General features: G+C 43.4%; 1 protein-coding gene across 4 annotated transcripts in view; it reads left to right on the top strand.

The window, feature by feature from the left end:
• Nucleotides 1-12,533, top strand: part of elmo3 (engulfment and cell motility 3) — a 28,700-nt gene extending 16,167 nt beyond the window's left edge. For 2 of the 4 annotated variants that reach the window (XM_039808367.1, XM_039808368.1), the window contains exons 9-21: nucleotides 161-239; nucleotides 1,048-1,098; nucleotides 1,209-1,331; nucleotides 2,455-2,577; nucleotides 2,679-2,783; nucleotides 3,645-3,753; nucleotides 3,871-4,007; nucleotides 8,725-8,888; nucleotides 10,802-10,914; nucleotides 11,305-11,409; nucleotides 11,532-11,611; nucleotides 11,728-11,808; nucleotides 11,943-12,533. In XM_039808367.1, the coding sequence (XP_039664301.1) occupies nucleotides 161-239; nucleotides 1,048-1,098; nucleotides 1,209-1,331; nucleotides 2,455-2,577; nucleotides 2,679-2,783; nucleotides 3,645-3,753; nucleotides 3,871-4,007; nucleotides 8,725-8,888; nucleotides 10,802-10,914; nucleotides 11,305-11,409; nucleotides 11,532-11,611; nucleotides 11,728-11,808; nucleotides 11,943-12,155 (1,483 nt within the window). In that variant the 3' untranslated portion in view covers nucleotides 12,156-12,533. Of the gene's footprint in view, nucleotides 1-160; nucleotides 240-1,047; nucleotides 1,099-1,208; nucleotides 1,332-2,454; nucleotides 2,578-2,678; nucleotides 2,784-3,644; nucleotides 3,754-3,870; nucleotides 4,008-6,237; nucleotides 6,414-7,597; nucleotides 7,868-8,724; nucleotides 8,889-10,801; nucleotides 10,915-11,304; nucleotides 11,410-11,531; nucleotides 11,612-11,727; nucleotides 11,809-11,942 lie in introns of those variants that run through there. The other 2 variants (XM_039808369.1, XM_039808370.1) reach the window with 2 other exon arrangements.
• Nucleotides 12,534-13,608: the final 1,075 nt, after the last annotated feature.

Below are 13,608 nucleotides of genomic sequence, written 5' to 3'. Positions count from 1 at the left end.
CAATTAGATGGAATGTGTGAATGTGAGAATGGAAAACCTTTAAAACATCCTTTAATCTCAACCTGTATACCTTCCTATACACACCTTGTCATGCAGCCATTGAATGTTTAAATGATGTGTTTGTCTCACTGTTGTCTTTCTCCTCTCTGACTGATTTTAGGACGAATCAGCAGATACAGACCAAAGCCATGGCCCTATTAATGGCACTACTACAAACAGCCGCTGACTCAGACAGACAGGTGCTGCTGCGGTCCGTTTTTTACTTTCTAACCCACATAGCACCAACTTCCTCTTCTCATAGCTGTTCAAAGTTCCACGCATGCAGACCAGTAGGTATTTAGTTAGTTTCAGGGCCTTCCTGAATGTCTGTTACTCCCAGACAGTGCTGCCTGCAGCTGTTAATCGGTATGCACTGTGCATACTTAGCTGACGTTATTCATATTCCGTCATCATAACTCTTGACTATGGTGCATTCTTGCAGTGATGGGAAGCGTTTGTATCCCAGGCTGAGAGAGGCAGCATGTGACTTGGGGTGAAGGGTGGTTATTTGCACCAGCAGGCCATTTTTGTACATGCGAGTCAGAATCCTGCGGGCGCCACTTCTTACAGACAGCTGGAAATGACCCATCTATCTCATTCTGTCTGGTCATCTCAGCTTTTCTGTAAACAGTCGAGCCTTTCTCTCCCTCTGTTCTGTTCCTGCTCCTCTCTCATTGCAGGCAACAGTTCCTTCATTCAGCCCTCAGTCTTCTTTCTCTCAGACTCTCTTTGTTACGCTTCCTCCTTTTTACAGTAGGTCAACAAATCCACCCTTCTTATCAGCAAATTAGCTCTGACCAAAACGAGGCTGGGCTAGAGATGCATGTACCAGCAAGTGATGATTTCGTCACAGAGGTCAAAGTCCCTCGCACTGACCCTTGTCCCGCCCACTAATCAGTCACTGGCACTCTATCGCCACCCCATGATAGAAACATGTCATTGCACCCCAGTAACACATTTTACTTATCCTGACTTTGTTCCCCTCTTCCTTTGTCTTTTGTTTCCCAGGATATGTTTGCATTCCTGAATAAGAAGAATCTCCGTCAGTACATCTATAAGGTAAATGATCTCCCTATTTACATTTCACATTCTGTAGCTTAGTGACAATATGATGAAAGAAGACCGTATTGTACGCTGGTATATTAAGGAAAATTGTGTATTTCTTGCAGAACATCATCCATAGTTCTGGTTCCGTCCAGGACGAGATGGCCCACTACCTCTATGTCCTACAGTCAGTTACCTTAAATCACCTGGAGCCTCGCATGAGGACGCCTCTGGACTGTTACAGCCAGGTGAGCTGTAACATGACGAGTCAAACTCCGAGTGAAAACATCTGCTGCTGGCTAACGTGTTTTCCACTGACTCCAAACATAATTTTAGGTATTAGTATTTTTGGGATGGAAATCTATCGATGCAGGATACTACACCCCCCATCTGAGTAGATTTTTGTTGGACATAATTTAACGTTAGTCCATCTAAATGTCAATATATGTGAGCACTATTTAGTTGTAGCCTACATATTTTCCAGTGTAACGTGATGATGGTCGAGTTGAGAATGTATCAGCAGTCAGGTAAACGTCTTTTGAAAATCTGCAGGGAAGTCTAATCGCAGTTGCAGCAGTACCAAAAGTAACATACAAGGAGCAAAAATCAAAGTGTATCTTCGCAAATCAATGATCACAATAATTGTTTTTAAAATCATCTCTGTCTGAAGTTATATAATTAGGCGTGAGATCTCCTGTAGGTTTAATCTTGGGGTTAAGGCAAAGATTAGGTTAATTGCTTATCCAAAACCGACGGTTCAATGCGAGCCGACAAGAACGCACATCAGGTACACGACACTCTGTGTGACGCAGGACGTCAGGTACCACCTCTGGGTGAAGATTTTTAGGGGTCCCCTTCCTTCATATTAATATTATATTCAGTCCTTGTCATTGAAGCATGTACACTTTGTGAAAAGACAGGTGTGAGCTCAGTACCGGAAACAGCTACTTATCTGTGCACTACATCCTGTTAAATAGATGTGCAATATAAATTTAAATATATATTCAACTGTTGTATATTGGTCATAATTTATTCAGCCATAATAACACTATGTATAGTTGCACATACTGTACCTTGTTGTGCATACATACCTACCAAATCATGACCCGGTTACTGAAGATAATCCACAGAACTGGATGTGAGCAGTTTCGTGTAGGAACTACTTTCGTCCTACCGAACTACACCTGCCAACCGTATCACCGCACAGAAGGAAGCGTACTTATTTAGTGTATTTTTGATTTTGGGGTGAACTGTCCCCATTAAAATACCAATGCTTATTTTATTATCACTCCAGTCAGATGGCTGTTTGAAATACATTACACTCAAAGATGTCCACTCACCATCCATCTCTTCCCCCCCCCCCCACCGCAGGAGCAGAGAGACATCCTTCACGGTTTGCGGCAGGCAGCGTTTGAGACCGAAAGCGACAACAGCCTGAGCCACGAGAGACGACGCTCGCTCTGCGCCAAAGAGTTCAAGAAGTTAGGCTTCTCTGTAAGTGACTGCTTTCAGATGTTATTTAGTAATGTTTCTGTTCACTGTGATTATTTTCATGTTCATATCACTGTGATTGATATTGTCTTTGATCATTTCAGAACAATAGTAACCCTGGTCAGGACTTGGTGCGAACGCCTCCTGGTCTTCTAGCTTTGGACACCATGTATTATTTTGCTGCACGCTATCCTGATGCCTACAGCAGGGTGAGTATGATTTATCTGCTGCTGCTATCGGCTTCATATGAGTGCTAGACATTCATTTCATCCCGATGCCGTTTTGAGATGACGTACTGTGATTCAAGGCTCTAGCTAGCTACAGAAACATGAACTTGAATCAGCCTCAGTCGCGAGCCTTTGTCCACGTTGGCGTTTCCTCTCACACCGCCTCCAGCGTCGCCTCGTTGGGATGGCAGCAGCAGGCAGTGCCACGGCTTGAGACTCCGGCGTCTGTCATCCGAATAAGGAGACGTGTGTGAGAGGAAATGTAGACGTGGCAAATGAGCCGGTGTTCATGCTAGGCTAAAGGCTAACCCCAGGACTGTTTTCACAGCAAATGTCCACTCCCTGGACAATAAACTGGACCACATTGTTACACAGTTTTGTTCCTCTATGTACAGTACTGCACTGTATATAGATGGATGACAATAAAGTCTCTTATCTAATAGTTTAGCCTTGAATTAGCTGCAGCTGCGAGCCTTTGGCTAAGGTTATCTGCATTTCCGGAACAGCCGATAGGAACTCTCTCTCTGAAATGACCTCTGATTGGGCGAAGTCTCTCGTCATGGGCAAGATTTTCTAAAGCCTAAAAACAGAGCCGAGGAGGAGGTGCAAAAGTCTCAGACCACTTGAATAACAATATGCTGAAAGATTATTATGGAATTTCTGCCCAAGTTTAAACAACTAAACTGCCTACCCGAGCTTTAAGGAACTGTCATCATTCATCATTGTATATTGCCACTTTGTTTTTGTCTGTGTACGCTCTATTGCACAGGCTTCACTTTATGATCACCAAAAAATTAATTTGTGATGTTTACAAGACAATGTTAAATTTTTCCCGTCTCCCAGTTTGTCCTGGAGAATAGCAGTAGAGAAGACAAACATGAGTGTCCATTTGCCAGGAGCAGCATCCAGCTCACACTCATCCTGTGTGAAATCCTTCGTATCGGAGAGCCCCGTAAGTTGATCTCCAAATGACAGTATTAGTGCCATCCCTTTGTCTGTAACTTTTGACTGTAGCAACTGATAATCTTGTATTGATTTGCTTTTCGTTCTCCATCTTCCCCATTAACAGCCTCAGAGACGAGATCTGACTACCACCCCATCTTCTTCAGTCAGGATCGGCTGATGGAGGAGCTGTTCTGTGTCTGCATCCAGCTGCTCAACAAGACCTGGAAAGAGATGAGAGCCACACAGGAGGACTTTGACAAGGTGCAATAACATAGCATGGCATGGTATGGCATGACATGGCTGTCTTCATAAGCCTAGCATTGTGCCATGCAGGAGGATTTTGACTAAGCAGGCTAGCTTAAAACTCTAAATTCAGCTTTCTTTTCACTTTAAAAGAATAGTTCAACCTTTCAGGAAATGCGTTCAGAGTTTGATGAAAGAGTGGTATTAATCTTCTTGTGTAACTCTCAATAAGCATTTTCCCAAAAACGAACACTATTTTTTGAAGGATTCTGTGTAATTGTGAGGTGTGATAAACAGAGATTAAAAGATCCAGAGCTGTGTTTTTTGACCCCAACACCATCTCAACCTCTATCTATTTATGATCATACTGATATTTACAGTTTTGAGGCACATCTCAGTACAAACTGTGAATGCTCTGAAAGGGGTGGACTACATTCCAGTTGTACTGTAGCCATATCTGTCTCCATGTCCACTTTAATAAATCTAATAAAGACCCAGCAGGAGGAATGCTGAGTTAAAAGGCAGATGACTCAATTTGTAGGTAATGTAAGCTGTTTTCTACACATACTTTTTGCAACGTAGTCCACTGATTGCAGTCGCTACACTGACAAACAACTGTTGAAACGCATGGCTAGCATGCCTCAATGGCACATTAACTGTCGCTGTGTGTGTAAAAAGATGACACAGGGTATTTCAGATCCAGGCCTACCATTGCCAGAACCAGCCTGTTTACTGCAAATCTTGCAAACAAATCCTGTGACATAGCAACGCTGTGCTTCACATCGAGTACCTGAACTCATTTGCGGCAGGCCCAAGCACAACTACACTTCCATAAATGATGAAATAATGTTGAATTTGGTCATTGCCTCGCTCAGTCGGTTTCCCTTCTTAAATGCATGATCTTTGTCAGCATCATTACCTCATTCTGTGATCCTTGATTTGTTGATTATCTTTAGCACAGTAGCACCGTAAATCGTGATACAACTGACAACAAGCCTCAGCACCTCTGAGTGAGATGTCTGTCATCTCACACACATCTTTACATGCATTAAAGCATTTAACAAGATAAATCAAGCCCACCTTGAGTTATGTTAATGAATTACAAAGGTTTTCAAACTAATTTAAATTTAACAAAAGGGCAAGCTCCTCCAGACACACAGAGTTGAGCTTAAATGAGAGCCCTTTTAAAATAATCTTTTATGGTGGATTTGTGTAAGTTTGTACTTTTGTGACTTTGTATAGGCTCATTCTTATGCTAACCATCCCCGACCTGCCCCCACAGAAAGAGTTGACCCTGCGTTAACTTTAGGAACACACACACACACACACACACACACACACACACACATACCATACAACCACAATATAGAACTTGTACTATGGTAATAGGTTGAGCCAAGCCTTCAGCAGCGGGATCTTGTCTGGGAGAAATCTTGAGAATCCAGCCGTCCTGAAAGGGAAAGTGGTAGCGCTTTTTGTCCCGAGCCGCTTTTCAACATCGCACACAACCGTCCGTCATCAACAAAGTGCTCTCCTGATAGTCATAAAACTCGGTGACCCTTTGGCCTTTTCAGGAGCGGGCCAGTGTCCTGAGCGCCAGGCCAGCAGACCGGCCTTTTGTTTTTGAACACGGCTCCCTACCCAGGGTGCTTTGGGGCAAGGACAAAGGGGCATTAGGTGGACAAAGAGAAGCGTGGTGGGCGGCAGAAACAGAGGGAGAAGGAAACAAGGAAAACAAAGCGCCCGGGGAATGAGCAGTAATTACACCACAACAGAGGGAACGTAAAACCTCTGGAAACAATATGAGAGCGAGAGAATGAGAGGGTTGGACTGGAGGGAGCCGAGTGGAAGAGAAGCCAAAGAAAAAGAGAGGTGCTGGTGGTGCGTGTGAGATCACACATTTAGGTTTCGTTGCTTAGATTATGAATTGGAAGTATTGCTGTTTGAGTGAGACCCATCCCTACCTCCAATCACGTGAATTGATTTGTGTAGCTGTGATAACGGTCATCCTCCTCAAATGCACACACACACACACACACACACACACACACACACACACACACACCCACACACACACACACACACACACACACACATTTAGCATACATGCACATGCTGCAGGGTTTTAGGGAACAGAGACAGCTGCCATCATCATCTCCCATTGGCCAGTTCAGCTAAATGACAGAGGGGCTGGGCTGTACAGGCAGGAGGGGTGGGGAGGGGGTGCATGTGTGGAGTATCAGGGTGTCTGTTTACAAAACACCCAAAGGCCTGCACCTCTGCTGTCATGTAGGTTATCTCTGGCTCTCTTTCACCGCTTGTCATCCCCGTCACTCTTCTCTGATTGTTAACTGCGGGTGGAGTTCAAATTTGGGATTTAAATATCTGTCAAAATAGTCTGCCCTGAAGGAATAAAAGATGGAGGTAAGGTTGCTTTTAGTTTTGTTTCTCGGTTGGAATGTGCGTTGGGCAGTTTGTTGTTCATTTGTTGTTCGTTTGTTGTAAATTGATTTTATTTAATTGGTCTGGCGATACGAAATGTTTCAATGATTTTTCATCCATTCTCCAAACTCTTATAAAGGTGAGACGTAACAACAGAAATTATTCATAGCATAGAGTTAGGATGCCACAACATTATGAAGTGGCATTCTGAAAGCTTGTGTCATGTGAAAGTTGCTGGACAGCGAGGTTATTTTGGTTCAGGGGGCTTGAGCAGGGAGACGCAGTGTGAAACTCTAGTCGCTTGTTTTGTGTCCCAGCATGTTCACACAATATAAAACGACCGTCTGCACTTCCACTGCTGCCAGACGGATAGCCTCGGTTCTTCTCTGTGGTTCGGTCACATTAAAAAATCCTTGTTGGATTGTCCTGAGATTGAGATTTCTGCTTTCGATTTAATGTATGCAACGTATGTAAATTGCTTTTCAGCAGAACCTTTGTTGTAGCGAGCAGTTATTTGTATAACAGCCCATAACCGAGTGGCGAGTCTGGACAGAGCTGTACTGAATGGGTCAAAATTACACTTTAGGACTGATTGTCAGTGGAATTGGGTGTGAACAGGAGCGATGTAGGTCAGCAGAGCGTGTGTCAAAGAAGTGAGAGATGGACAAATAGTGCTGGAGTCAGCTTGGTCTCGTAGCGCTATAGATTTCAATATAGATTTTCCGCTATTTACAACTGTGGCACGTAAAACTGAAGGGAGCTATAGATTTCACACATATCATGCGACACAAGTCATGCGGAATACACACACACACACACACACACACACACACACACACACACATTTAGCATACATGCACATGCTCACACAAATGACAAAACACAAAATCACACAAATGCTGAGTCAGTGCTACAGCAGTTCAATCTGGGGGGAGTTTTTATTTTTTACAAATTAGTTTTTAAATTAGCTTTATATCAGATTTTCCAAGACCAATAAAAGGATGGATCCTGTAACTGTTCAGTCAAATAACCACCCAGTTTGTGCATCATTGATTGTACTAATTCAGCATGGTTGGTATGAGGGTTTGGTGGGGAGGGGGGGGGGGGTTAACTTATGTTGCAGATAATTGGGTTAATAAAGAGCGCGCTGATCAATGGCTGAGATGAGGGGGAGGTTCATGTGATTAGACAGTGTGAACCAGGAGGGAGTCTTTGACTTTAAACTGATAATAGAAGTAGGCGGGAAAACACATGAATGGAGCAGAGGTGCGTGTGGGTGTGGCTTAGAAGGAGTAATGCATGAAAGAGTGGAGGCGAGGAAGGGAATTACTCTTCCTGATTGAACACCCAGCAAGCTCCACGTGTTATCTATCTATCCATGGACCATGTTCTGGCCTACTGGAGCATTTTCTTCATGTGGGTTTTAAAGCTCAAAGGTAATCCAATCAGGAGAGACTTGTTTGCAGATATGCAAAGGTTTATTGTACATAAGCATAATAAAAATGTACAGTCTTTGGAGCTTAGACTCCATCGTTATAAAATAATTTTTAAAGGGGTAAGGAAGCCAAGACAATCCCCCCGATGGAGTCCAGACACTGGAGGTGGCGGCGAAGGAGCCCGAAGACCAGACCCGAAGGAGCCGACGGAGCGTCCTGCAGGAGGAAGACCCAGGGTGCCTTTGGGTGACGATGACTGGAGGTGGAAGGGGAGGTGGAGGGTTGCACGCTTTGCCTGAAATGACAACTGACAGCAGCAGGGAAAGAAACAGATTTAAAGTAGGGATGTGATGCTGTGATTGGCCCTTGGAATTCATGGCCGATTCCGTTGGTTTAACAGGAAGGTGAACTTCTCCAACAGCTGATTCTATTTAGAAAGAGAGCAGTGATTAAGTGCTAGGGCTAAGTGTTAGGTCTTCCCGAAAGAATTTACACTGAGCTACATTAGTTATATTATATTATATTATATTGTCATCCAAAATGGTACTCAAATAAAATACTCAAAAAGGTATATCAGGTATAGTTATGTCTATCTTACCACTTCACTTCATACAGAAGCTCTCTTGTCGAAGGCTACTACAACCCAAAGGCATCTCCGAAACAAGGGAAGTGTTATTGGGGGAGAGCTGCATGGGACCACAGCCCAAATATGAATCCAAATCAACAAAACTAAACTAAACATTGCTTCCCAGGGCCTGTCCTTAACGCTCATCCCTCCCAGCTAGTAGCAGTACACGGTTACCGAGCCTACATGAGACTGCACAGTGTGTCAGCTCTCTGTGTCTCTGTGTCCCCAGGTGATGCAGGTGGTGAGGGAGCAGATAACCAGGACACTGTCCAGTAAGCCCACCTCCCTGGAGCTCTTCAAGAACAAAGTCAACGCACTCAACTACAGCGAGATCCTCAAACTGCGGCAGACAGAACGGCTGCACCAGGAAGAGACTCTGGCTCCGCCCGTACTGTGAGTATCAGGACGTTTAAAGATTAGTGATTTGATGAAACTGTTTACATGTGCACCTTTTGGTCGCCCTGTTCGATGACTTTGTTTCAGCTGCATGGCAGAAGATGTCACATCAGATCAGCTTTCTTCTTCTGATGCGCACAGGGTTCAAGGGTTTAGTTATTATGTGGATGTTTTTTTTAGCAGTAGCTATTTTGTTTCCATGGTCCTGGAGAAAAATGACTATGAACAATCAGATTGTTGTAGAAAAAGTCAACGTTTACATGCACACTAATATTCCACTATTATTCCGAAGATGACAATATACTGAATTGGATGCAGGTCATGTAAACAGCATATTCTGTTTGGATATTCCAAATACGGCCTTATACTGAATGTCGCATTTTCCCATTTAAGATGCGGGATATGCCGATATAATTCAGGTTTTTAGAAACATTCTATGGACATATATACAGCACATTTGCAATATGCGTCTCAATTTCTTGTCTTTTTTTTTTTTTTTACCACAGATTGCAACACTTTTCCCTGTTTACGGTCAGCTCTGTGCGTTGCTATGGTTGCTGTACACAAACCAACTAGCCAACAGTTTGCAGGGCTGGGGGTAGAGAGATGCATACCCAAAAGGAAAGCCCACATTTCTGGTCAGAAGGAGAAACACACCTACCTCCAAGCATTATGAAAGACTTAGATGTCAACAACAGGTTTTTGGATATGCGCATATATGGCAACGCTGACTTTTTCCAAGAAGGTGGTTAAAGAAATGAAAATGAAGTAGGGAGGCTGTGTTCGCACGGTCGAACAAGTGATGCAAAGAAGCAAAAATGGCACACGCGACTTTAGCCATGTCAACAGCTTAGTTGGAATATTGTCTTTTTCAGAATAAGGGCAAAAGAGTAGTATTTTGTGCACGTTAGGGGTGCATGATATATCGACTCAATATCGTTATCGCGATATCACATTGCGCAATATTATATCAAAAGTGTCGCAATATTTTGTTTATTTTGTGGAGCGCTGCGTCCCGTCCGTTGGCTGCGTGGCTTAGTTGTGTTTGATTTAGAGCTTGAAACGCTGTAATGATCATCGTTTCATTGGCCAGTTACCGTGTCACTTGCACATGTTGGTGCATTTCGACAGAGGGACAGTGTAAGTGAAGAAATAGATAGAGACAACTAAACGGAAACAAATCAGAGAAGCGAAAGAAAAGTTGTGTCCTGTTCTCTTTATTTATTTATTTCATACTGTCCAACCAGTAAAACATGTCCTCTTCTGTAGACATGGTCCTTATTTATTTATTTATTCATGTTGGACCAGTCCAATATGACCGTTAGTTGAAATAAACCTTGTGTTATAAGAAAACTTGTTTTATTTGTTATGAATCTATTTTGATGCGTTTTCCCACGACTGTAATTTTACATGTTTAAAAATATCAAAATGAATATCTATATCGCAATATTCATATTCGATATTGCAATGTCACATTTTGCCAATATCATGCAACCCTAGTGCACGTAAACGTAGTGTCCATAGCTCTACTGACGACTCCAGATAGTTTCCACCCCTATGGAACCAGCTGACAGGTCAGCAGCCATGCTGTTGTTTGTCACTAAACACCGAGTGCGAGTGTGTTGCTGTCACATTGAGGGTTCGTCCATGCAGGCTTGGGGTTTATTTTTGACAAAGGTGCTGTCTGTCCTGCGACTCCCACGTCTGATTTCGGATTAATGATGAAGATAAAACTGATTATTGCCCTGACAGTGTGACGTGCTTTATTTGGCCTTTTTTTTATGTCTCGTGTTCAGTTTTGGTTTGTCTTGTACTGCAGTTTGGTTGCGAGTTCCTTCACAGTAAAAAGGATGCTAATACCATGTGGCGAAGCATTTCGTTGAGCCTGTTTTTTTTTTTTTTCTTTCCAGTGAGCTCAAAGAGCGCCTGAAGCCAGAGCTGCTGGAGTTGATCCGCCAGCAGAGACTCAACAGGCTGTGTCAAGGAACAATGTTCAAGAAGATTAGCAGCCGACGCAGACAGGGTGAGAAACCACACACACACACATAGTGCGTCTCACTAGCTTTGTGGGGACCCGTCATTGACATAATGCATTCCCTAGCCCCTTACCCTAACCTTAACCATCACAACTAAATGCCTAACCTTAACCCTTACCCTCACCTTAACCCATAAACTAATTCTATCACTAATCCTAAAACCAAGTCTTAACCCTCAAACTGACCTTTAATGTTCTGGGGTCCAGCATTTTGGTCCCACAAAGCTGTCCCCACAAGTATACTGTATTCCCGATTTTTTGACCCCACGAATGTTAGTTAAATGAGAACACACACACACACACACAAAAAAAAAACAGCAGACTGTGTCTTGTTTGCCTAACCTCTCTGATTGTCTTTGTTTTTTTTATTTTTCTCAGATAAACTGTGGTACTGCCGCTTGTCGCCCAATCACAAAATGCTTCACTACGGTGATGTGGACGAAGACCTGGACAACCCACCAATCGAAACACTGCAAGAGAAGAGTGAGTTAAAGCTGGCCTGGGGCGTGGCAGATGTAAAGATTTAAAATTCGTAGGAGACCCGATTTATTTTAAATAAATTCACTTGATCTCTCTGTCTATTTCTCTTCCCCCCCCTCCTTCAGTTCCAGTAGCAGATATCAAAGGCTTGCTGACAGGAAAAGACTGTCCTCACATGAAGGAGAACAAAGGCAAACAGAACAAGGTGAGCAGCACTCCCTGTCTTTTCCCAGTATGCTCGTGCTCATTTTGCTCACACCTCACTGTGTGTGTGTGTGTGTGTGTGTGTGTGTGTGTGTGTGTGTGTGCCACTCACTGCAGGAGGCGCTGGACCTGGCATTTAGCATCACATATGATGTAGAAGAGTACAGCCTGAACTTCATCGCCCCCTCCAGAACTGATGTGAGTCTCTCCTCTTTTATTAGTGTGTGTGTGTGTGTGTGTGTGTGTGTGTGTGTGTGTGTGTGTGTGTGTGTGCATCATAACGTCCAGTAGGAACATAACGAGTATACTCCACCGGTTCCTCTCTCTGCCAGTTCTGCCTGTGGACAGATGGACTGAACGTTCTCCTGGGCCGCGAGATGAGCAGTGAATCCATGCGCAGCGAGCTGGAGATCCTGCTCTCCATGGAGATTAAGCTCCGCCTCCTGGACCTCGAGAACGTTTCCATACCCGACAGCGCGCCGGTCGTTCCCAAACCACCCAGCAACTACAACTTCTGCTACGACTTCAGCCAGACCGAGCAGTAGAGTGCGTGCACTCGCTGTAGTGCAAGTAGGCCGTGTGAATGTGTAAATATATATTGTGTGTGTGTGTGTGTGTGTGTGGGGATGTCTGAAATAAGAGGCCTGTGTGTATGGTGAAACCTGACGTGTGCATCCATGCACTTATTCCTATAACACAGATTTATAACAATATTTGTTCTTCATGGTCTTCTACATCCAAGTGAGACAGTTGAACAGGAGAAAACCTGTGGAAACTACACTAGTGTTTGTGGGGGTAATCTGCTACCAAATGGCTGTCGACTGTACTAAATGCTGCAGAGAAATATCTCCAGTTGGTCCCTCCATTCATGATTTCTCCTCACAGCACTACAAACTTTTAACACAGCTCCAAAAACCACAAAACAGATGGCAAAATTTAATTCTTATTCAATATTCAATACAGCCACTAAAGTAATGGTACTTTTGTTTTGTTTTGTAATCCTTTTATGTTTCTAAATATATCTAAAACTGTGTATCATACATGAAATATTCCTGTGTGCGCGGCTGGTTTTTACTGGTTGATGCTTTGCTCCTTGTCTCAAAATGCTGGTTGTGCTCATTTGTTAAATTCTTGTATTTTCTGTTTTTTTTTTTTTTTTAAAGGTCCTATGACATGCTGCTTTTTGGATGCTTTTATATAGGCCTTAGTGGTCCTCTAATACTGTATCTGAAGTGTCTTTCCCGAAATTCAGCCTTGGTGCAGAATTACAGCCACTAGAGAGAGTCCCACAATGAGCTTTCCTTAGGATGTGCCATTTCTATCTGTGTAGCTTTAAATGCTGTTGAGGAGGAGAGAGGGGGGGGGGGTGTGGCCTTGACCAACGGCCATGCTTCGCTTGTTTTCAAGCCATGATGTCTCTCTCTCTCTCATGGGTGGACCAAATTATCTGGGAGGGCAAAGCAAAGAAAGGGGAGGTAACCTTTCCCCTTATGACCTCATAAAGAGAAGATTCCAGAGCGGCCCATCTGAGCTTTCATTTTCTCAAAGGCAGAGCAGGATACCCAGGGCTCGGTTTACACCTATCGCCATTTCAAGCCACTGGGGGACCATAGGCAGGCTGGGGCAACTCATATTAATGTTAAAAAACCTCATAAAGTGACATTTTCATGCTATGGGACCTTTTTAAATCAGCATTAACTAGAGCACAGTGCCTTTTCCAGATATGGTACATGATAGACTTAATTTTTCAACATATGAAAGACGAATACAGTAGGTTTTCAGCCTAAATATACTGTACCTGATATAGGTAGCGGCCTCGGTACGGATCCCAGCGGCTCAATATAATTACTGTGGAGCAGAGATGCTCTAAAAGCTCTGTACGACTTTTATTTGTTTTGTTTTTCTTTATAGCGATGCAGATCTGCTGTTAAGGCATCAGGAGGTTTCTGTTTGTTTTTAACAATAGACAACTATACCTTGTCATAATCAACAGTTTGA

The sequence above is a fragment of the Perca fluviatilis genome, chromosome 8 (genome assembly GCF_010015445.1).
Source record: "Perca fluviatilis chromosome 8, GENO_Pfluv_1.0, whole genome shotgun sequence".
Lineage (NCBI taxonomy): Eukaryota > Metazoa > Chordata > Actinopteri > Perciformes > Percidae > Perca > Perca fluviatilis.
The sequence above is the reverse complement of the archived record's forward strand: the minus strand, read 5'-3'. Positions and strand labels throughout refer to the sequence as shown.